The sequence below is a fragment of the Marmota monax genome, unplaced genomic scaffold, assembly GCF_021218885.2.
Source record: "Marmota monax isolate L192 unplaced genomic scaffold, Marmota_monax_Labrador192_F-V1.1 WCK01_AAM20220418_F8-fsc00068, whole genome shotgun sequence".
NCBI classification, from domain to species: Eukaryota; Metazoa; Chordata; class Mammalia; order Rodentia; family Sciuridae; genus Marmota; species Marmota monax.
Window position 1 is genome coordinate 3,635,660 of NW_026692352.1, and position 24,104 is coordinate 3,659,763.

The 24,104-nt window shown below is 34.5% G+C and overlaps 1 protein-coding gene across 5 annotated transcripts in view; it reads right to left on the minus strand.

Annotated features, from left to right (window-relative positions):
• The window catches only part of Fchsd2 (FCH and double SH3 domains 2), a 237,498-nt gene that overhangs the window by 128,032 nt on the left and 85,362 nt on the right, over positions 1–24,104 (minus strand). For 4 of the 5 annotated variants that reach the window (XM_046441893.2, XM_046441892.2, XM_046441894.2 and 1 more), the window contains 2 exons: positions 10,407–10,483; positions 3,066–3,210 (listed from right to left, as the gene is read on the minus strand). In XM_046441893.2, coding sequence (XP_046297849.1) covers positions 3,066–3,210; positions 10,407–10,483 — 222 coding nt within the window. Of the gene's footprint in view, positions 1–3,065; positions 3,211–10,406; positions 10,484–16,970; positions 17,043–24,104 lie in introns of those variants that run through there. The other variant, XM_058578526.1, reaches the window with a different exon arrangement.

The window sequence follows — 24,104 nt, forward strand, 5'->3', positions numbered from 1 at the left end:
GCACCTCGCTAAGTTGCTGAGACTGGCTTTGAACTTGCAATCCTCCTGCCTCAGCCTCCCAAGCCTCTGAGATTGTAGGTGTGTGCCACTGCACTGGGCTAGAGGATTTTTGTATTGTTCATGAGATAGTAAAATATTAATTCAAGGTAGATTATGAAAGTTAATTTGGGACTAAGTTTGGGGAACAGTAAAATTACTAAATCAAGGTAATCTAATAAATTAGCATATTGAAATCTCTAAGGTAATTACTAAAAGAATTATAGTATTATAAAATTAGGAAGCTAACAGTGGAGGAAAAATTTATGATAAAAATATAAGAACACTCAACATCATTAACCATTATCAAAATTATAATCAATGAAATAGTACCTCACAACTGTGATGGTGATTAAAAACAAAAAGTGGGGGGCTGGATTTGTGGCTCAGCAGTAGAGCGGAGCTCCCCTAGCACATGTGAGGCCCTGGGTTCAATCCTTAGCACCACATTAAAAAAATAAAATGTAAATAAAATAAAGGTATTGTGTCCAACTACAACTAAAAAAAAAAAAAGACAAGTATCGGCAGGGTTGTGGAGAAACTGGAAGCTTCGTCATACATTGTTGGTAGGAATGCAAAATGATGTAGCCAATATGAAGAGTAATTCTACTAGTTTTACTACAACTTTTGGAAAAATTGAAAATCTGGGATTGCTATCCAGAAGATTTCTAAATGTGGCATTCTGGGGACCAACAAGTGGAAGGAGTTGCTAAAAGATGAAACCATTGGAGAATGAAGAGCTAATGGAAAGAGTGAGTTCTACTACCATCATCTGAGCCCGCCTTGGATTTGCCAATGCCTGAATAAGTCCTACAGTATTCAGATATAAAATAATACAATCTCATTTTGGCTTAAACCAGTTTGAAACAGGTTTTGTTATGTGCAATCCCAGGTTCATGATAGTTATGCCCATTGTATAACATTCAACAACTGCCTTGTAAACACAAATGCCATTATTATCATCTATATCATGATACAAGTTAATTCATAGATAAGAGAATTAGTTGTCAAATCTCAATTTTTTATTTATTTATTTATTTTTTTGCCCAGGAATGTTGTATAATTCAGGTCTGAATCTATCCACCAGTGGAAAAGCAAAGAAGTAGCTAAATTTTTTTCAAGATATTCAGATTTGGGGGGCTGGGTTTGTGGCTCAGCAGCACAGCACTCTCCTAACACGTGCAAGGCCCTGCGTTGGATGCTCAGCACCACATAAAAATTGGGACCCATTGAAGAAGCTGTGGCAAAAGCTGATAAACTGGCTGAAGAGCATTCATCCTGAGAGATCCTCTTGCCAAATTTAAGCACTCATCCAGTGTATTTTCCCTCTCCTTGCCTTTAATCCTAAAAACCACAGTTTTCTGTGTAGGCCACACAAGAGCCTGATTGAAGATTATGTTCTGTTTGAAGAATATTTAAGGTTTCCAATAAAATGTATACCCCTCAGGGAAAAAAAAAAGATTCAGATTTTGAAAAAGTAGAACTTTTCAGTAATTCAGTTAGATTTGATAAATACAATGGCAACTTGAACCACAATATTTCTGCCTGGTTAGCAAGTTAAATTGTATTATTTCTCTGTTCTTCCCTTCTACTCCTTTTTCTGCATAATCAGATACATACACATACATGAATGTACATTTTCTTCCAACTTAAGATCATTGATGAGTGGTCACATAGTTTAATCACATAGTCTACATTGAACAAGATAATTTTGGGCAAAGATAAGCATAAACATTTTTATACAAATGTGTTAAAAGTGCTCTACATGGGAGGAATAGATGAATTCTAGATGGGGAAGAGGGGTGGGAGGGAAAAGGAGGGGGCAGGGGATTAGAAGGATGGTGGAATGTGATAGACATCATTATCCAAAGTACACGTATGAAGACACGAATTGGGTGTCAAATATTTTATATTCAAACAGAGATATGAAAAATTGTGGTATACATGTGTAGTAAGAATTGTAATGCATTCCACTGTCATTTATTTATTTTTTTAAAATCAATTAAAAAAAGAACTATGAAAAAAGTGCTCTTTTTTAAGAGGTTAAAATTTTATATATATACACACATATGCATTTAACACACTTATTTTATGCAACTGAAATCATCTTTGGCAAACAAGAAGATTAGTATTTTTACAAATGACAATCAGAATTGGAACAATGGATGGATTCTGAAATATTATTTCCTTAAATGATTGCTTTACTATTCTGAAGTATTAATACTTCTATTAAAAAACTTCAATAACTGGGACTAGGGTTGTGGCTCAGAGGCACAGCACTTGCCTACCATGTATGAAGCATTGGGTTCGATCCTCAGCACCACATACAAATAAAAATAAAGATATTTTGTCCACCTATAACTTAAAAAAAAAAGCTATTGATTTAAGATCATCTTAAAAAAAAACTTTAATTACTTATTAAGTATCATGATAATCTCCATTTTATTACTCTCTTTCCAAAAAGGACACAATTCAAACATATACTTTCAACAGCATACTATAACAATCACATTAGACAATGATATTTTCCTTTGAATTTTAAATTTCTGGATAATCAAATAAATAGGTCCTTTTGAAAAAAAACTTTACTTATGTATATCCTACACAATTCAACTTTAGAGTACACTAGACTTTTAAAAATAAGATTAATTATACAAAATGGCACAAGTTGAAACTGAGGCTAATTAATATAATCTGTTCTCAAGATATAGTGGACTTTAATAACAATTATTTTAATATACATCCAACTGTACCAATACTGTGAAACTATACAGGTGTATTTACTTGAGTTATATTTTTAAGGAGTATTTACTGAATTTTCCCAATTTCCATGAATTCAAATTACACTCAGCTTTATCAGTTAATAAAACTTGGTTGAGAAATTCTAGTAAAATGCCACCCAAAAACATTTGTGACCATATTTTTAAAACATTCAAATTTTTAAAAGTAATTTAGCATAATTTTACAGACTGCAAATGTAGCAGTGAGGTATTAAAATATATAAAAGACACAAAAAAGTGGGAACATACCCTTTTTAGTTGCTGTTCTTTTAAGCTTCTCACAGTCCTGGCAGGCTCAGAAATGAAGTTTTTATAATTTTCACATATATTGATCCGAGACTGGGCTACCTGCATTGTTCCCTCGAGAAAGGATTTCCAAACAGGATACATGCTCCTAAATTCAAAGAGGGATAGAGAAGTATTAGGCAGGAAAATGCAAGAAAATCTAATCTTTTGCTCACTGTCAAACACTGACAGAATAAATATCTTCTTCAGAACCATAAATGTTTATTTATATTGGCTTCAAGGCAATATTTCAGCATACAGAAAAGCATGGCATATACTCTACCCCACTATTATTCAGCAATGGGAAGTAAAGGAATAAAAAGATTTACAATTTGAGACAAAGCTAACACTATAAAAATAGTGAATAATTTAGACTTTTCAGGACTTTCACTGTCACAGGGACATCATTATGAATATCAGATTTTATTACTTCATCATGGTCTTCTATTTTATAGACTCAGATTTAGAGAGTAACTCTTGGTCATACAACATGGCAGTATAGAAATAAAGATGAAGATTGGTTACCTCTAAATTACATTCTCTTTCAATTATACTGTCTTACATAAACCCATTTGGCTAGAAAAACTAACTGCTTATATGCTTGAGAAAGTCCATTTTGTCAAATAAAAGGAATCTCTGATATTGTTGCTCTATATCAGCCTCCGATGTAATGTGCTCAGCATCACACTGTGCTTTGAAGTCATTCCAAGCAAGTCCCACCACCTTGCTTGATAAATGTGCTCAGCAATCTCTTGGTAAAGTCAAAAAATTAATTCATCTTTTGCTTTTTCTAGTCAATTTCCTTTTCAAACCTTCTCTCCTAATTTGTTAAATGCCTAGCCAATCTTCTTATTTTCCTCCATTAGCCATAATGTATCTTATAACTCACCATAACAATGGATGATACTTTGTATTTTAAAATGTGACACCTACGTGTAGTGAAATTTTAGTAATTTTAATATTCATCTCCTGAGATTTCCCTCCTAGTGTTCAAATGGATTTTCTACTATAACAATGTGTGGGACCATATACTACAAAAAATGCTAGCTATGGGTCAATAGAAGACAGTGTGAAAAAAAGAAAAAGAAAAGTTGCCTGGTGCCTATACTAGTTAGAACTTAAAAAAAAAAAAAAAAACTTGATAAACTATAGTTTTTAACCAAGGAGTCTTAGGGATCTGTCCATGTAATACACCAAATCAATAGAGAACAAAATATTTGTTTATTTTGGCAGATATATCACCATCCCTTTGGAAAAAATATCACCATCCCTTTGGAAAAACTCAATATGTTGCATTAGCAAAACAAAACATCAGTATAAAAGCACTAATTGACTTAACAACAGCAAAACTGGTGTCCTCCTTGGCCTTTCACAGCAAATGACTTATGAGGTGAACTCCTAAACAGTCCAAATAATTGATTTTTCCCAGAGAGTGAAGTGAAAGAAAAGTTCAATACTATGAAAAGTTCAGCAACTATTAATCTATACTCAAAAATACATTTTTAGGGCTGGGACTATAGCTCAGTGGTAGAGTGCTTGCCTAGCATGAGTGAGGCACTGGGTTCAAGCCTCAGGACCACACAAAAATAAATAAACAAAGGGTATGTGTCCTTCTACAACTAATGTGTGTGTGTGTGTGTGTGTAATGCATTTTAAAATAAAAATAAAAATGAAAAGCTAACATTATGAATTCTAACAGAGGAAGGGAGGTCTTGGCAAAGGGAGGGAATTCTTCCCTCAGTGTAGCACCTTCTCCCCTTCACCCTTTCACTTGGGTAACTGCTGTTCACTCTTCAAATCTTAGTTTAATTATACTTTCCTCCGAGAAGTCTTTCATAATCACCACCAGGCCAACCCCCAGAGTCAAAGCAAAGTGCTCATAGGTAGAAGCACTTTTCCTATAATTATAGGAATTTGTTATGTAAATGTTCAGTTAATGTCCTTCCCTCTCACTAAAGTGAAAACTCCATGAAGGCCAAGGGTATGTTTTGCTGACTATGGTATTTCTAGGGCCCAGTAAATATGGAATGATTACAATAATGGGTTGAATGAATAAAGGAATGAAGAGATGAATGTCTGAATCATGAAGATTATACAATAACAAGAGAAATCTTTTCATCATAAAGGGAGTTTAAAAAAAGACCTCTAGAGATTAGCAGATTAAAAGCAAATAAACATATCTGTAACAATGCAGTACCATGAAAAGCATGGAATTCAGTTACCAGGCAGAAGACCTGAAATCAAGTTTTAGTTTAACCAATACAATCATATGTAGCTCATCTCACTATACTTTCATTTCCTTAAAATGCAAATGAGGAAAAAAAAATGTTTGAGTTCCAGGACATTTTTCTCTCTTAGTCTACTTTTAACTCACTGGTTATTGTTGGTATGTTCTGGGGGTTCTTCTTCATCTCCTGGCCTTATAATGCTGGAGTGCTCCAGAGTCAGTCTCCAGCTTCTCGTATTCTCACAGACTCTTGGATGAGCTCATCTAGCTCATGGCTTTACATACTATCACCATGCTGACCTGTCCTGAACTTTTAATTCCTGCCCACACATCTTCCCTAACCTTCAATTGCCTATTTAACATACCCACATTTATTATATCTTAAAACTAACATGTCCAAAACCAAATTATTAATGTCCCTAGACTCTATTGTAGCAATATACTTCATCTCATTGACAGCTACTCAGACTTAGTTGCTCAAACTCAATCCCCAGAATTGTCAATGATTCTTCACTTTTCTCTCGCATCGCACATCTGCTTCCACCAAGAAATTTTGTTTGCTTAGACTCACAAAACATAATAGAAATTAATTACAGTTTATCTCTTCCACTGTGAGCATCCTCAAGTCACCATCATTTTGTGCATGGATTACTGCAGTAGTTTCTGCCTCTGCCCCCTCCCCTAACCACCAGTGTTCTACACAGTGCAGTGACTGCAGAGCCACAGCTCCCTGGCACTCTATCCACCTCACTAAACGTACGTCCTTATCACCAACTGACATATGTATTTAATTATTCACTTGTTTACTGTCTTCCCTCACTAGAACATGGGCTCCAGCTGGCAGAAGGGTTGTTTAAGTCACCTTTATATTCTCAGCACCTAAAATGGGTATGGTGTTGCAGTCACTGGAGGAGGAGAGGAGGGAATGAAGGGTCCTAGATTAAAATCCACATTTGTCTGACTCCCAAACCTCACTATTCTGCTGACATAAGACTCTTTAATCTTAGTAACAAGGCTAATATTAAAGAGGACCTTTTCATTCCAATGAAGCTATACTGAGATCTATGTGTCTGAAATCTTTTGCATATGTCCTACACTATTTTTGGTGCATACCTTCTGCATAATTACTCATCTTTTTTGTAACTGACTTTACCTTTTAAACTAAAATGTGTACGTTACACTTTTATATCACTTTTTACAAATGAAAACCAATACTTGCCATAATTAAGTTATAACTAGTAAAATACAAATACATTCACCCACTTATACCTGTAAACTATTGCCAAAGGTAGGAGGACTGAGAATCAAGGAGAAGAAATGCCCAGAGATAAGGAGAGACAGATTTTTCATGGATTTGAAAATCACAAAAAGAAATTTAAATTTCACCCTATTGGCAAGAAGAAACAAGATTTTCAACCAGGGGAGTGGGAGGAGGCCAATTTTACAAACACATAAAGACAATTATGATAAAAGGCAAAGAGAGTTTATTACCTTGTAGCAAACAAACAAACAATAACAACAACAAAAATGTGAAAAGGAAAGATCCCAGACAGAGCAACAGCTACTTAGCATTCCAGATAGGAGAAGATGAGATCTAGAAAGAAGGTCAAGTTGCAGGCAGTTGATTTTTTATTCTCTAAGCTGAAAGTCAATAAAAGTATATGATCATTGTCAGTTTATAGACAATAGTTAAAGCCAGGAATATAGATAAGATTACTGAGAAGAGTCACTAGAGAGCTAAGGGAACTTTTAGAAACATTTACAGAGAAAAGTCTGAAAATATTTTCTCAAACATTTAAGGAAAAAGCAAGGGGGAGAGAAACTAGTGTTATAGAAGTCTAGTTTCCAGGAAAATGGGGTTTCATGGCATTAAATAATACATGTATCAACAGATTGGCAAACAATATAAAAGATTGCTCACATGCACTGTTGGTAAGTAAATAAATTGGGTGATTTTTAAATAGTATTAGAAGAAATGTAAAATATATTGATAGAGTTTATGCAGGACAATTTCCACAATCAAGATTTTGAACATATAAACCCTTCACCTAAAGTGTCCTCTCTAAGAATTTACCCTAAGAATATACTTTCACGGTGTATGAAGATATGTGCAAAAGGAAATTATTCACTGCAGCATTATTTGTAATAGTCATAAACTAAATAACTACCAAATAGGGAAATGGATACGAAACTATAACTCATCCATATCGTGACACCAAAATGTACTGCTATGAAAGGGTGTCTGAAACACTGTTTACAGAAACATATGCACACAATAATTCCAGTTCTGTCAAAAAGGGAAAAACTGTGTATGTTCATGAATAAATCATACAGAAAAAAATTAAGGGAAAGAAAATACCATAGGCTTTTTATAGCAATAACTCCATGGAGTAGGAATGAGAATAGAGAGGCTTGGGAAAGGAGATGCCACACAACTGTTTTGTACTATTTACCTCCTTAACGAAAGGCATGAATAACTTGGATAAGAATTTTTAAACTGCCAACAAAAATATAAACTTAAAAATTCAACAATTTAAAATGACTAAAACCATGTAAACTATGAAGAACACCACACTTCCCATGCTCACGCTCAGTACTGATCTTTCTATTGTCTTTTTTTTCGGAACCCAGATGCCTAAATTAAAAAACCTGGGAGTCATTGTACAATCCCTTCCTCCCCTCCTCTTACTTCTTTCAGTCAGCCAGTCAGCAAATATTTATCAAGTGCCGTTTATATGCCAAGAGCTATTTTAGATACAAAGACAACTGTTTATAGTTTGTCCCAGAACAAATTTTAAACAAACTTAAAAAAAAAAACTGCCAAATCAACTGCAAGTCCTCTAGCTTTAGTCTCCTAAAGTATCTCTGAAATCCCCCCCACATTCTAATGTTTACTATTATTTCCATAGTTTAAATAAGAGATGAGAAAGGATTAAATTCCTTTGAGTCTATGCTCCCTGAATTCTTTACACACCCCTCTAATCCACCTTCATACTGTGATTAATGGAAGTTGTTCAAATCATTCCTGTTGTAGAAATTTTTCAATGTCATCATTATCTTTTGAATAAAAAGAGACACTCCATAATATAATACACAAAGTCCTTTATGATGCCACCTTAGATGTTCTCCATATCCACCACTCTGTCTATCCCCCAAGCTGTATACTTCACATACTGAACTGCTCACTGCTACCTAATATTCATATTTTCCCATATTCTATGCCTTAAAGATGTTACTTCTACTTAGAATTTCATTTACCGAACTGGTGAACTCTTGCCAGAGCTCAAGACTAAACTATCTAAGCTTAAGTTTTCCTTGATGGTCTCAATACACCTCTACTACTGCGACCTGACAGGACAACCATTTATAGTGGCTAACTCCTGTAAGCTCTTAAAGGACAAACATCATATCTTTTAGTGTCTCTCATCCTGAAATCTCCTTTAGTAGCTGACATTAGTAGGTATTACATATGTACATCTTGAATTAAAGAAAAAAAAGAATGAATGCATGAGTGTATAAAGAGTCCGTTTTAATAGACCTTGAGTAAGGTCTATAACCCAAGACCCAGTGTCCTAGTGTATAAAACAAGGATAATTAAATCTGCCTCAAGGTTATTTTAATAATCATGGGACACAAGTGAAAGGTCCTAGCAGTGTCTGATGTATACTGAATATTAAATAAATGTTTGCTTAAGCTTGCCTTAAGTGCAGCTTTTCTCTCTCTCTCTTTTTTTTTTTTTTTTTTGTGTGTGTATGTGTTTGTGTGGTTTGGAGATCAAATCAAGGGCCTCACACATACTAGGAAAAGTGCTCTACCACTGAGTTACCACCTTAACTCCCTATTTCTTTGGTAACTTGAATACTGAATTTCAAACTAAGTTGGAATATAGCTTATCCGTAAGTTGGACTCCTTTATTCCCTAACAAGCAATCCTTTTCTGGGTCAGGATGAATTCTTCATATCAGTAATTCTAAGCATGCTCGGTCTCACATCAAGATTTTGTTCCAATTGTCATTTTTTGCCTAGAATTTTATTTTCTGTTTTAATACTCTAAGTTGGAATTATACCATTCTATTATTTAAAGCTATCATGCTACCTTCTAAGTTAGTCACTGAGAGGAACTATTAGGGTTTCTTGTATATGCTTGAGCTTTCTAGCCCCATTATCACATACTTCAGAAATTCTGATAGTTGCCAGTCTTTACTGACAATTCAAAAGCTTGATTTCATATTCAGACTCTAAACCATACACTTCAATACTGAGTTCTTCATTACCATAGGTTCTCTAGTATTGTTTCTTAATTCCAACCATATAGCCAGTTCTAAGATCTTTGACTTCTGGGTCCTCCAATATTAAGAACAGCCTTGAGCACAAAAGGCAACACATACTACCAAATTAACCCCCCAAAAGACATCGAATTCTAAACAAAATTACACATTCAATATTGATAGGTTACTAAGGACAATTTATATCCCATCACAACATATCTTCTTTAAAATTATTAATTAATATTATTATTAATTATGTAGGATATTACCAAGCCAGGTTCTGGATACCCTGTTTATATACACAGACACACATTTCTAAAATAAGTATTGTTATATAAAGGAAGCTGTTTTCCTTAAAACATATTAGAAATTTTTTCCCCCTAGTACCACAAAAATCTCATCTTTCCAAATTCAGAATTTACTTCAGAATTAAACAATCCATGATCATGATAGTATAGTACAATCTGCCTCATTATTGTTGCAATAATATGTTTTATCATAGGTTGGCAAGGAAACAAATTTGTGTTCCGCTGCCATCTAGGTTCTTTATATCTCACATGTGGATATTAAAGAAATTATATGCAACCTCAGTATAAGACATAGGAAAATGACCTAATTTATACAGAGTATCTACATATGTTAAAAATGTAAAAAATGAAAATAAAAAATTTATAATTCTGAAATTGTGTCTAAAAACATAGCAAAAAAACAATTCTTTCAAAAATTAGACTGTTATGTTAGCTGTATGTAATAAGGCTCTGAGTAAAACCATTTTTAAAGAAAACAAGCAAAAACCACTTAGTTAAGTTACCTGTAATCATTCCGATCATCAGCTTTTATTCCAGGCCAATCTCTCTTCAGGTACTGACTAGCCAACTTCTGGATACCCTGTTAAAAAAAACATATTTTTTTTTCTAAAATAAGTATTGCGTCATAAAGGAAGCTCTTTCCATTAAAACATATTAGTTAGAAAATCCCGTTGTTCCAAGTGAAAATTTAATTCAGAAGTAAAGAGCCAATGACAGAACATCACAAACTTCTCTCGTTATTGTCCAGTCCTCTCGTCTCCATTTTTAGGAAAAAGATGAGCCTGAGGATGAAGACACTGAAACTTAAGTGATATGCATTTCACTTCACCAGACCATTTGACTAACCATAGAACAAACTATCTCTGGTATGAAACAGGGAACACGGTTGTCCAACTCCAGAGCTTGGATCACACAGTTTGACATCTCAGTTTCCCACGGTTCCTTAGCTGAGGTGTGGGTACATTTCTAAGTCCTAGCAACAAATTCTCACATTCAAGAGAAGGAAGACTGCATTTAATTTGGAGCAAACAGACAAACAATGGCTTAAGGATTAATGAGCAAACTTTGGTGGTGTATCATACTAGTAATTCTCCAGACAGACTCGAGATTTTTTTTCTTTAAAAAAACAAAAAAATAATAACACAAATCATTTCAAATCAAATAAATTAGTTCTACCAAAAAATAAACCCACTTACTATTATCTATGCAATATAAATCTGGACAAAACAATATCTATCTATAATATGGAGGAGCTATGGGACTCTTGAATATTTTTTTGTTGGGAAATGAAGTTAAAAATACTCATTCCAATTATGTAACATATTACTTTTAGATAATAATAGCCATGGTCCTCTAACATTATAGCAGGGCCAACATAATTGGATTTTTAAGGAAATCATTAATTTTGGGATATTGATTTCTACCTTATAGGTGTAAAAAAAAATAATAAGAAGAATACTATGCTGAAATGAAGAATAATCACAGAAATTCATAGACCATCTACTTTAAGCAAAAGTTGTTCGACTAAAAAATCAATGTTTCACTCTATACAAGGTAACTTTCTAATAAGATCTGCTGGCAAATCAATTTGGCTTAATTAAATTCATTATTGAGAGCTTTTGTTGAAATAGCATCATTTTATTCCAAAGTGTAGCAGGAACTGATGCACCTTAGAATCTCAAGTTCTTCCTGAACTTGGCAATAGTTTGGTTCCACTATTTCCAGGAATTGTATTCTACAATATATAATACTTTCACTTAACCTATCTCATACTTTAGGAAACCCAATTATTAAGGTTTCCCTGAATATATGCAGTATTTTGTCACTTCTGTACCTTATTCCTACAATTCCCATGGCATGAAATATCTTCTCACCACTCCCATTCCTACTTGCTGAACTCTGTCTCACTGCTTTTTAAACTGATACATATATTTCCTAACACAAAACACTCAAAAGTACATACAGTAAAATGTGAAAAGTTTCATTGCATAGGTATTTAATTTCATTTCAATCCAGCGTAACAATTTATCATTCTTCCTGCATTTATTAGCTATAATTCTACAAAGAATATCCATCCCTGAACTATTTTATTGCTTTGAGGTACAGTTCTTAAGAGAAAAGATGGGATAAATATTTGATTGTTCAATTTTGTTCCACAGATGAGTAATGAATTTTAAAAGTAACATTTTAAACTCATGTAAACTCATGTATTTTAAACAATGATGTGTTCCAATTAATTGTAGTCATTTTTCTTTAGATGCTCAAATTGTCCTCAAATTGTGCCTTTCAAGTTGGCTTCTATATTGTACCCCAAGAATTTGTTTGCTTCTTTGTTTTCTCTAACAGATCCTTTCACAGACCTGCTTCTCTCTGTAATACCTGACTCCTTTCAGTAAGAAACCATATTTAGAGCACACAATCCAGGCACACTTTCATACTTCAAGTTTTTGTGTCTTTCTCTAAAATGACTTTTCTAACCACTCTACATAAAGTAGTTCACCCTCTATCCAGTTATTTTCTCTCATACAACACTACTCATTCATAATTCTTATAGATGGTTAGTATCTGATTAAATTATAGTTGTCTGGTTGACTACAAGCTCCATCGGGTAAAGATTTTCTCTCTTATTTATTTAAATCACTATAGCCGTAGGTTATAGTACAGAGACTAGCATTTAATTACTAATAACATTCACTGATTGTATAAATTAATGCCTCCTACATTACTGTTTCTAATGTATGACAGTAATCTCCTTTTGCATTTTTGATATTCTGAGTTAGAAATACTTAATTAAAACTTTTCCGGTTCCTGCTGAATACAGTGGTGCCTGTCTGTAATTCCAGGGACTCGGGAGACTAAGGCCAGAGGATTGCAAGTTCAAGACCAGCTGTAGCAACTTAATGAGACCCTGTCTCAAAATAAAAAATAAAAATGACTGAGGATGTAGCTCAGTGGTTGTGTACCCCTGAGTGAAATCCCCTGTACTACCAAAACAAAAAACAAAAAACTTCTCTGATTCCTAATTTTTGTATACTCAAAGGAAAAAACATGCTGTACTAGATTTTTGAAATTATGAGTAGGTGCCTTAATATAATAAATAAATTGATCAATAAAATTATAATCAAATTTGACCATTCTCACTATTGAAATGGAATATCCACATGTATGTTCCACACGTAGGCCGAGAAGGTATCACGTGTTAATTTTTATGAAAGCTGAAGTAAGTCAAGCTCCCTGAATTACAAGAACTCATCTGTTAGAGAAGAATAAGAAGTATACAAAATAAAATGTTAGGCTTGGTTACTACCACATATGTGGTACAATGTGGTAAAGTACCCAAATAAGGAAAAGATCAGGTGGCATTTTCTTTACAAATTATATATAAGTTACATTTTCTGTTTGATTGCTGCTAACAAATTGTTTAGCAGATTAGGTCTTGAACAACGATCAAATGGCTCTTTAAGTATTTGCAGAACACTTCACACAGAACATAGATGTGAAATGGACCTCTTCTCACTCATGAGCAGGACCAGAACACTGTGCAGAGTGACAGTACTCTCCATACAGAACAAATGAACTAAATTACCAAGTCCTTTCACACATACATTTCTTTTACCTTGTTATAAATACAGAAAAATAGGACATTTGCTAAGATTCTTAAAGTCATAAACATGACGCCTAGTTAAGTTTAAGCTAGAATTGCAAGTTATCAAAAAGTCTTTACAAAAAACATAGTTTTAAAGTGGATTTTATCTAATTTTCAAAAAAGCATGAAATTATGTTAAAATTTTTTTGTGCATTATAAATTACAACATCAGTTTCTAGAACTCTAAACCACAAAGTTGAACTGTATCAAACTGAATGGGCCCTTCAAAGATGAGATGAGGGATTCATGAATCAGACAAAACAGTGCGATCTCTAGATGAAAGACTTTATTCAAGTTAGTTCACAGAGGCAGGAATCACAATTTCTGTGTGCTCTGCGCAGCTGTTCAAGACCTAATCTGCATGGAAGCTAAGAAATACACTGGGGCCACTACAGGAAAGTCCCTAAACAATATTTCATGCCTCTAGTAGCATTCTACACTTAAATTAACTAGTTTCTCTCTTACATCATGCTTAAAGTTACATCTGCTGAATGAAAGGTTTATTTATATAGAAAATTATCTACCCTAATTAATTTGCTAAGGAAAATAAACTACGGCTTACAATAAAAAATAAAATTCACTCTCCCAGCCTATAGCATTACTCTCTAAAATTTGTTCACTAGACATACGTTTATTTATATGGACAGGAGTATCACTGATGCATAATGTTGATTTCTACTATAGTTCATTCTGGAGCAGTGACTTCCATAAAGATGTAGTTCTATCAATATGCCCTTTAGAACATTCAGTGACATCCCATTCCAACTTTTTAAAAAGCCACCAGTGTCTGATGTGAGACTTGCTTTGTTTTACCTCTCAATAACTCTTGCTGTATTGCTTTAACAAATGAAGAAATACAAAGAAAGCCACTGTTGAGTAGACACTGGGAAATGGACTGATGGTTTAACCTTTGGCCCATTCACCACAGCAAGCTAATCAGGAGGATCCTCCATGGCTCTGGCACAGGTTATTTTGTATACTGTTCTTGACCCAGCATATACTGAAACTTAATGTTTTAAATAAAATTTAAAATAAAGGTTTACCATCATATGACTCTTTAAAATATTAGGAAACCATATTCTTTAATACTATGTTTAGGAATATTAGGAACCATAGTCTTGACATACTACACTTTTTTTTTTTTAAGAGAGAGAGAGAGAATTTTTTTAATATTTATTTTTTAGTTTTCAGTGGACACAACATCTTATTTTATTTTATTTTTTTATGTGTGCTGAGGATCGAACCCAGCGCCCCGTGCATGCCAGGCAAGCGTGTTACTGCTTGAGCCACATCCCCAGCCCCATACTACACTTTTTTGTCATAAATTTCCCAACATCAGGCAAAGTATCATTTAAAAATTAGGTCCACTACATAAGCTAAATACTTTCAAACTGATGGAATGATCAAATAACTGTCTTTGCTATATTCTTAAATCACATTTACAGTAAAAGATTAAGAACTTTATTCCTTAAGTTATGAAATACCTTTCATGGTTTTGTATAATACATAATTGGGAAAAAAAAAGTTAAGCAGTGTATCTTTTAAATAACATAATAAATTACCTTTAATTACTTTTCTATTAATTTCATGATGAAATGAAATATTAATCTAATGCTGTTATGTGCTTAAACACTAAATATATATTTTAGTTTTTTTGCTTTCATGAAAAATAAAGATTAATTTTATTTAATTATGTAAAAAAATAAGAGCTATAGATATTTTAAATAACTTGTCTTGATTTAAAGATCAAACACAGAATAAGAAATGTATGAAATTTAACTCTAATTTATAATAAAAACCCAAAAAACTTCAAGTGGAAGGAAACCTCCTTAATCTAAATTTAAAAATCCACCAAAACCCTGCTGCTAACATACTTTCAGAATAAGGTATGGATGTCCTCTCTTACTAATCCTTTTTGACATTTTCCCGGAAGTCCTATTTAGCTAGTATGATAAGGCAAGAAAAAGAAATAAAAGACTTACAGATTTAAAAGGAAGAAATAAAGCTATAAAGCTATCATTTTTCACATAGCATGATTTTTTATCTTAAAAAAACTCCTGGAACTAATAACTGAGTTATTTGCAAGATTGCAAGATACAAAGTCATTATACCAAAATTAACTGCTCTCCTACACAGTGAGAAATTTGGATTTTTTAAAAAATATGATCATTATATTTCAGGTATAATTTGACAAATATGTACATGATCTGTTTGTGGAAAACTCCAAAATACAGTTAAGAAATCAAAAATGAACAGAGAGATATGATGTTAACGGGCTGGAAGACTTCATATTATTGTCAGTTGTTTCCAATTTTTTATTTATATGGTATTACAGTTGAGGATACATGACTGAATTTGTCAAAATCCCACAAAACTGCACTACCCAAAGTAGTGCCCAGATCTTGGTGTCAAATTCCATTCTCTACTAAAGGAAGCAAAGTTCCTTACAGAAAGTCTGATTCAAGGGCTAGGGTAGGTAAGAAAGTGTACCCTCCCTGCAAATGGGGACCCTGTCAAAGGGATCCAGGAATCAATCTACAAGACCTCCCAAAGGCCAAGAATGGAACAATTTAAACCACAAAATAAAGTAGTATAGGATTATAACCAACCTAAAGTATGAAATGAGGGCTGGGGTTATGGCTCAGTGGTAGAGCGCTTGCCTTGTATGCACAAGGACCTAGGTTCGATCCTCAGCACCACATAAAAACAAATAAATAAAAATAAAGATATTGTGTTCATCTACAACTAAAAAAATATTTTTAAAAAATAAAGTATGAAATGAATACTCACAAGTTCATTCTCATATTAAAAAATGATTGAGTAAATAAAAGGGGAAAAGAGACAAATCTCCCATATAGAATTCCAAATAACTTGAATAGCCATTTGCCACTCAAAGAAGTAGAGCTTAAATCCCCACCCCCTGAAGATGGCTTCACTGAGTACCTTAATAAGGAGGAAAGAAAGTAACTTAGAAACTTGTCAAATACTACTTTGACCAAGTGATAAAGTTAACATCATCGGTAATAAATCATACTGACAGCATGTACCCTTTCTAAAAAAAATGTTTTAAATTTGTTCTAATTAATTATACATGACAGTAGAATGCACTTTGACACTTTGTACACAAATGGAGCATAACTTCTCATTCTTCTGGTTGTACATGATTCAGAGTCACTCCACTAGTGAAATCATACATGTATATAGGGTAATAATGTCTGTCTCATTCTACCATCCTTCGCATCACCACAGCTTCTTGCCTCCCACTCACTCCCCTCTGCACAATCCAAAGTTCCTTCATTCTTTCCTCCCCACTTTCCAACTATGGATCAGTATCCGCTTATCAGAGAAAGCATTTGGCTTTTGGTTTTTTAGCAGTGGCTTATTTTGCTTAGCCTGATATTCTCTAGTTCCATCCATTTACCTGCAAATGCCATAATTTCATTGTTCTTTAAGGCTGAGTAATCTTCATTGTGTGTGTGTATCACATTTTCTTTATCTATTCATCTGTTGAAAGAATATAGGTTGGTTCCATAGTTTAGCTGTTGTGAATTGAGCTTTTATAAACATCAATGTAGCTGCATCACTGTAGTATGCTGATTTTAAGTCTTTGGGGTATAAACCAAGGTATGGGATAGCTGGGTCAAATGGTGGTTCCATTCCAAGTTTTCTGAGTAATCTCCATACCAGCATATACCCTTCATGTAATATGTTGAAAATGGTACTTCACCTCTGAGGTGTTCTTCCCTAAAACCTATAATTATAATGTAATCATGAGAAAAACCTAAGAAAGATGCAAGTTGAGGAACACTGTACAAAAAAAAACCTGACTGATACCCCTCAAAATTATCACGATCATCAAAAACAAGATGATCACAGACAGCCAGGTGTGGTGGTGCAGGCTGTAATCCCAGTGGCTCAGGAGACAGAGGCAGGAGGATCACAAGTTCAAAGCCAGCGTCAGCAACTTAGCAAGACCCTATCTCAAAATAAAAAATACAAAGGGCTGGGGACGTCACTCAGTGGTTAAGTGCTCTTGGGTTCAATCTCTAGTACCAAAAAAAAAAAAAAAAAGATGATCACAGACTAGTAGAACCTAAGGAGACCAAGAACTAAATATAATGTGGTATACTAGATAATCAGGGAAGGAGAAAGGGAAGACAGAGGGGAAAACTAGTGAAATCCAAGTAAGAAAAGTACACATGTTCATTAATAGAAATGTATCAATGTTAATACCTTGGTTGTGAGAAATGTACTAAAATGATGTTAATATAGTAATAGTAATAAGGGAAATCAGGAGAGGGACATATGGGAACCCTGTATTATCTTTGCAATTTGTCTGTAAATTAAAAACTATTCTTAAAAAATGGAAATAAAACAGCTTTTGAATCTTATTTTAGAATTTTCTAATTTAACACTTAGGAAAATATTTTGTAATTTTTGTTGACTTTAAACAATAAGAGAGAAAACTTCAGAACATATGGATACATGCAGATTTACTGCTACTAAGTAAAAAGCTAAACTGAATTTAATAGCTACCATATTTTTAAAATGTACTTTAAGACACTTTGATAGGCTAGGCAGGATTTTTGCCCCCTTTTCTAATAAAAAAAATTTAAATGTATAAAAATTTAAAGAAAGAAAAATAAATATTTACACGTGCCGTGCCTGGAGGCAATGGTTAACAAGCTAACATATTTAGTTTTTGGTTGTTTTGGGGGGCGTTGGGGAGTACCAGGGATTGAACTCAGTGGCACTCAGCCACTGAGCCACATCCCCAGCACTATTTTGTATTTTATTTGGAGACAGGGTCTGAGTTGCTTAGGGCCTCAACATTGCTTGAGGCTGGCTTTGAACTGGCAATCCTCCTGCCTCAGCCTCCTGAGTCTCTGGGATTACAAGCATGCACTACTGCACCTGGCAACATATTTGGTTTTGTTTAGATAATAATTTCAATAAATAATACTTAAGAATCAAACACAGATCATCTGGAATTAGTTTACAGAATAATTTTTATTGTGACTAAAGTATATCTCTATCAGTATATCCTTACGATTAAGAATTTTTTAAAAAACTAAATAGCCCCAAACCACATCTAAATGTGTTCTGCTAAATGATATACAAATTGAGTAACAATCTTAAGCTGTCTCAAAATCATTCTACAAGCTGTGTTCTCACTCAAAAAAAAAAATCAAATAGATAAATACAATAATAGTGCAGAGTCATATGAAAAGTACATACGCAGTGCTCTAAGAAAGAATGAAAAAAGGACCTATGAGTAAAGGGAAATGGGTTGCATATCCAGATAGACTTAATTGACAAATGTGTACATAATTAAAGATCAAAAAGATCAGAGTTAACTGACTAAGAGAAGCAGGGCATGCAGCAAAAAAAGTAGAGAGTCGGTAAAGGAATAAACTATGAACACCAGGAAGAACACTGTGCCCAAGCACCCAACAACAACAACGAAAAAGAGGAAAAGTTTATTGGGGCTCATGGTTTCAGAAGTCTCAGTCCACAGATGGTTGGCTCCAGTGCTCTGGGCCCAAGGTGAAGGCAGAATTTCCTGGTAGAATGTGGTAAAGGAAAGCAGCTCATAACAATGCTACCAAGAAGGAAGGGGGAGGGAACAGGAGACAGGAAGAGAGAAGAGTTGCTCTCACCAGAGACAAAGTAATATAGACAAGCCCCCAGCGGCCTTCTTCCTCCAGCCACACACTATCTGCCTACAGTTAGTACTCAGTTAATCCATATCAGTGGATTAATGCACTTATTAGGTTAAGGCTCTCATCATTTCACCTCTAAACTTTCTTGCATTGTCTCACACATGAGCTTTTGGAGGACACCTCATGTCAATTATAACAGACACCTCAAGTGTAACAGGATATACTAAAAACAACAGAATGCTATAAAAAGGTCTTTTGTTTGTTTGGGTTTGTTTTTGTTTTGAGTAATCTAGAGATAATTTATTTTTATTTCCATAGAAACCATTATTTAATTTTTGGCACAAATTATTACATTATTTCTAGAGTAACTCATCATGCTAATTATTTTTATGCCTTTATATATGTACTTTGTTGTTTTTGATTTTTTTTTTGCATTATGATTCTTAATACATATATATATATACCACAATTTTTGTATCTCTGTTTGTATATAAAGTATGCTGACACCCAATTCAAGTCTTCATACTTGTACTTTGTATAATGATGTCCATCACATTCCTCCATCCTTGCTAATCCCGTCTCCTCCCTTTCCCTCCCACCCCTCTTCCCTATCTAGAATTCATTTATCCCATGCTCTCCCTCCCTACCCCACTATGAGTCAACCTCCTTAAATCAGAGAAAACATTCAGCATTTGTTTTTTGGGGATTGGCTGACTTCACTTAGCATTATCTTCTCCAACGCCATCCATTTACCTGCAAATGCCATGATTTTGTAATGCTGAGTAATTCCATTTTGTATATATGCCACATTTTTTTTTTATCCATTCATCCACTGAAGGATATCTAGGTTGGCTCCGCAGTATAGCTATTGTGAATTGTGCTGCTATGAACATTGATGTGGCTGTATCCCTGTAGTATGCTGTTTTTAAGTCCTTTGGGTATAGTCTGAGGAGAGGAATAGCTGGATCAAATGGTGGTTCCATTCCCACTTTTCCAAGGAATCTCTATAGGGCTTTCCAAATTGGCTGTACCAATTTGCAGCCCCATCAGCAATGTATGAGTGGGACTCATCACATCCTTGCCAACACTTATTGCTGTTTGTCTTCATAGTAGCTGCCATTCTGACTGGAGTGAGATGATATCTTAGAGTAGTTTTGATTTGCATTTCTCTGATTGCTAGGATTGAACCCAGGGATGCTTAATCATTGAGCCACATCCCAGCCCTTTTTATATTTTGAGATAGAGCCTCATTAAGTTGCTGAGGATGGCTCTGAACTCATAATCCTCCTGCCTCAGCCTCGAGAATTATTAGGATTACAGGTATGTATATAAGAGGCTAGAAATCAGTTTTTGTTTGTGTGTATGGTGCCGGGCCTTGTGCATTGCAAGGCATGCACTTTTATCTACTTTATCTATATCCCTAGCCCCTTCAATTTGTATTTTTGAAACATCATTTTCATAGTTAAGTGGAAATCAAAATTGGGATTAAGCAAAAATTATAGAAACCACTTAGAACATCACAGGAGAGGATTTGGGGAAACAAGCAGAGTAGAAGACACAATAGGTCTCCCTATACAGACACTGGCAGAATGTGTCAGATGCAATTATTTTGGAACTTTGAAGACTACTGAAGGCTTCTGGCAGGGTTTGGATATGAATGTCCCCTCAAAAGGTCAAGTATTAAAAGCATGGTCCCCAATGCAGCAAAATTCAGAGGTGGGGCTTTTAAGCAATGAGTGGATCATGAGGATTCTGATTTCATCAGTGAATTAATCCACTGATTAATTTGCTGGGAGGTGGGATCTAGTTTGAGGAAACAGATCAACTGGGGGCACGCCCTGGAAGGGTTTAACTTCTCAAAGCCCTTTCTCCCCACTCTTTCCTGACTGCCAAATGAGCTGAGTAGTTTTCCTCTGCCATGCCCTCCCAACAAGACAGTCAGCCTCACCTCTGGCCCAGAGCAATGAAGTTGGCCAACCATGGTCTGAAACTGTGAGCCAACATAAACCTTTCCTCCTCTAGTTTGTGCTTGCCAGGTACTTTGGTCACAGCAATGAAAAGCTGACTAACACAGCTTCCAACTTCCACAGAAGATCTGAACATTTAATGGTGGACAGTTTTGGTCAACTGCAGTCTTAGCTTAGGAGTGGCTATTCATTTTCTATCCCCAGCCCAGCAGCAAGTAGTCATACATATGCTCTTGTAACGCTTCCATACAGTTAGGGAGAACCAGAGTGAGCAAACAGTATCCTATGTTGTGCTATGATCACTGATTACTCATTATGATCATGAAGGCACAGACATAAAGTAGGAAGCCATTGTTGCACCTCTCCCCCCACTGTTTCAAGCACATCAGGCTCAGGCTGGAGTCATTTCCAAGGTGCTCAATGGACCAGTTCCCTTTTTCTCTCTTTAGTTTTTGCTCTGTCCCCTTTTGGGAGCTGGACATTCAAGATTAGGATGTCCAGAAACAAGTGCATGGGTTGGGGTTGTGGCTCAGTGGCAGAGTGCTTATCTCGCACATGTGAGGCACTGGGTTCGATCCTCAGCACCACATAAAAATAAAACAAAATAAATACATTGTGTCCATCTATAAAAATAAAAAGATTTTTCTTAAAAAAAGAAGTAAGTACATATTTGAGTAATAATTTGGCATAACTGAAAAAAATGGTGATATAAAAAAATAGGAGAAAGTGGGATTGAGTTATTGGAACAAATGTTAACTTGTACACATCCAATTTGTTCTTTGAAGCTTTTCTTACTTACATAATGAATTCTTCTTTAGTGCCCAGGAAATCTCTGTCCTTAAAGTAGTTTTCCATAAAAATTGTTTTTTTTTTATTTTAAAAAGCCCTGCTAATGTCTTTCTTTTATTGAATTCAGATTAACAGCATCATTACTATTATCATTTTTAAAGTAGAATCATAAAAAAATTTTAGAAGATATTTCCTCAGAAAGTTACAGTTCTAATAATAATTCAGATGTGTCATCTCAACTTACTCTGTTTACACAAAACTCATAGTGTCGCCTTTAATATACAGAAAAGACACAGAAGTCATCTGTCTAAAATATGCTCAGCTTTCCACCGAATGCTGGTATCATTCTGACAACTTCATAAAAGTATGTGTTAGGGCTGGGGATATAGCTCAGTTGGTAGAGTGCTTGCCTCACATGCACAAAATGTTGGGTTCAATCCCCAGCACCACAAAAATAAATAAATAAATAAATAAATAAATAAATAAATAAAAGCATGGGTTAAATTGACATCAGTCTGAGAACATGTTAGCTGTCCTGTTTACATAATGCTGTTGTCAATATGAGTATATAACTTGGAAATTTATTTAATAAAAAGTGTCCTCCTGGGGTGGGGGCTGGGGTTGTGGCTCAGCCGTAGAGAGCTTGCTTAGCATGTGCAAGGCCCTGGGTTCGATCCTCAGCACCTCAAAAATAAATAAATTAATTAATTAATTAATGGGATTGACAACTACAACTAAAAAATAAATATTAAAAAAAAAAAGGTATTATCCTTTTAAGGAGGAGCAAGGCCAAATCTACCCAATGTTAAATAATAAATACTCGGTTTATTTTAAAGTTTTTAAACCATCTCCCCCAGGGGAAAAAAAAAATTTTTTTGTCCTGTAGAGTTCCTCTATTTATTCTTAAAGCAATTTCCCGTTAGAGACAAAATAGAATGTACTGACTTAGCCTCATTCTAAAATTTCAATAATTTTAAATTTGTTTTCTATTTTTCTGTAGATTGTCTAACCTAAAAGTGATAGTTACACTTTTGTAACTATTTCTTGTTTCCTTCTCCCTATATTTTGGGAAAAAGAAAAAGATACACAGTTACAGTCATCTTTCTATAAATAATCAAATTATTAGGTGTTAAAGACTGAATTTAGGGGAGTTTATTACAACATTAAAAAACAGAAAAATAACTTCTGGATTTTTAGAGTAAAATATCCATAGTTTTGGTTTATTTAGAACATTAATGAGTCAGAAAACATCCTTAAAATTGTAATTTTTGAAAAAAGTTTTTTCATTAAACTTATATTTCAAGGAAAAGATTATCTGATACCTATTCTTCAGGTCCCTGACATGTACATTTTTATGGGCATGAGCTGGTTTCTGTTGTTTTAAAATGATTTTAAAAAAAGTGTTATATTATCATAATTGGGCTGCCTGCTTGATCTGAAGACAGCTGTAAAAGCAATTCCTTCTCCAATGTAGAAACCAGAATGCATTAAATCAGCAAGCAAATAATAATCCCACATGCTTGACTGTAGTGATCTGGAAGTGGAGGTGGAAATCCAGGAAGAAAATAGCCAAAATGGGATTGAACATTCAAGGTAAACGAGAGCCATTCTTCCTCCATTTCTCTTGTCACATGAAAAAAAATATATAACTAATCATTGAAAATAATATTTGATCAAAATGGATCAAGGAGCTTGATATCAAATCAGAGACACGCCGTCTGATAGAAGAAAAAGTTGGCTACGATCTACAGTCGGTGGGGTCGGGCTCCAAATTCCTCAATAGGACACCCATAGCACAAAAGTTAATAACTAGAATCAACAAATGGGACTTACTCAAACTAAAAAGTTTTTTCTCAGCAAAAGAAACAATAAGAGAGGTAAATAGGGAGCCTACACCCTGGGAACAAATCTTTACTCCTCACACTTCAGATAGAGCTCTAATATCCAGAGTATACAAAGAACTCAAAAAATTAGACAATAAGAGAACAAACAACCCAATCAACAAATGGGCCAAGGACCTGAATAGACACTTCTCAGAGGAGGACATACAGTCAATCAACAAGTACATGAAAAAATGCTCAACATCTCTAGCTGTCAGAGAAATGCAAATCAAAACCACCCTAAGATACCATCTCA